General features: G+C 40.5%; 1 protein-coding gene across 2 annotated transcripts in view; it reads left to right on the plus strand.

Annotated features, from left to right (window-relative positions):
* DPP6 (dipeptidyl-peptidase 6) overlaps positions 1–1,384 on the plus strand; it is a 528,921-nt gene that overhangs the window by 127,833 nt on the left and 399,704 nt on the right. For both annotated transcript variants that reach the window (XM_012654157.1, XM_012654154.1), the window contains exon 2: positions 581–695. In XM_012654157.1, coding sequence (XP_012509611.1) covers positions 581–695 — 115 coding nt within the window. The remainder of the gene's footprint in view (positions 1–580; positions 696–1,384) is intronic.

Here is a 1,384-nt window from a genome sequence, read left to right on the forward strand (position 1 = left end):
AGAGAGAGGAAAATCTTAAAACTGTGAATGAGGAGCTGTAGAAAAAGAAAAACCTCAAGATGGTGAGAGATGGGCAGAAGTTGATTACAATCAGCACATAGTATGTGCTAAATAAATATGTAAATGTGGCAGCCTGAAGTAAAAGTTAATAGCGTAGCTGTAAAGACAGGGAAAGAGGAGAGAGGACTTGGGGCTAGAAGATCTAATCCTGCTTGGGTTTACTCAACGGGGACAAGTAGGTTGTCTGTAACGAAGAGGAAGCTTCAGAATTAACCTGTGCTGTGGAGTCCGGTTTGTTGGGAGGAGCATTAGGTTTGCGCAAAAGCCGTAAACGTCATGTCATAGCAGATGCTTTCTTGAGACAAAGTTTTGCACAGTACGGGGAAGAGACAGGCTTGAGCTTTGGGCACCGAAGGTGGACGGGCACAGAGAGGAGCTAACAGCAGCTTCGAGGATGGGAATGCACCTCATTCACTGCTTTCGGTCTCGGTCCTCGATTTAAATGAAATACATTTGTTTGGCTTATTTGATTTCCTTATTTCACTCACTCAGGTTTTCTTTCCTGCTGCTGTTGTTTTAGGAGCTGGTGGGAAGTAATCCTCCGCAACGAAACTGGAAAGGCATCGCGATCGCACTGCTTGTGATTCTGGTCATCTGCTCCCTGATCGTCACCTCGGTCATTCTGCTGACGCCAGGTACTTCTGTCATTCTCAGGGAAGCGAGTTACTGCCAGGGAGAAAGCACATAATTTCACCTTGAAATTTTCCTAAGTCACTGCCTATGACAATTTATTTTTCCCTCTTTCTAATTCTCATGGTGCCATGTGATAAAATGATGTAATATCGTTTTGATGTAAAAACATCCATTTTATACACTTTGAATTTTTTTATATAGTTGTTGACTAGGTGGAAACACTTGGCATATATTCAAATTCACAATTGCCATTTGTGCTTAATGAACTTAAAGACAGTGGCATAAATATAATTTTATATATTGTGTGGAATTTCTGGGCATTATATCAGGGATTAATTAAGAAACTTATTAAGACAACATTTACTGAATTTGAACTAAGGAGAAGGTCCTTCTTAGGTACTAGTGATGAAGCGAAATATAAACCAGAGTCACAAATCTCTCAATAAAGAAAAGACACTAAAATCTGCAGCAAAAACCTGCAACAAATACAGGCATATACATGCACTACTGAGTACGTCAAACAGAAGTGCTCTAGGAGTTCAGAAGAGAAAGAAATCCTTTATGAGCGAGTTCATAAAGAAGGTAATATGTGAAGTGGGCTTAATGGAGTGGGAACAATTTGGTAACTAGAGTGTTGGGATTAGGGAGAGAAGAAAGCCTTTGCCTGTAAGGTAAACATTAGGGAGGTATC

The sequence above is a fragment of the Propithecus coquereli genome, unplaced genomic scaffold, assembly GCF_000956105.1.
Source record: "Propithecus coquereli isolate 6110/MARCELLA unplaced genomic scaffold, Pcoq_1.0 Scaffold439, whole genome shotgun sequence".
Lineage (NCBI taxonomy): Eukaryota > Metazoa > Chordata > Mammalia > Primates > Indriidae > Propithecus > Propithecus coquereli.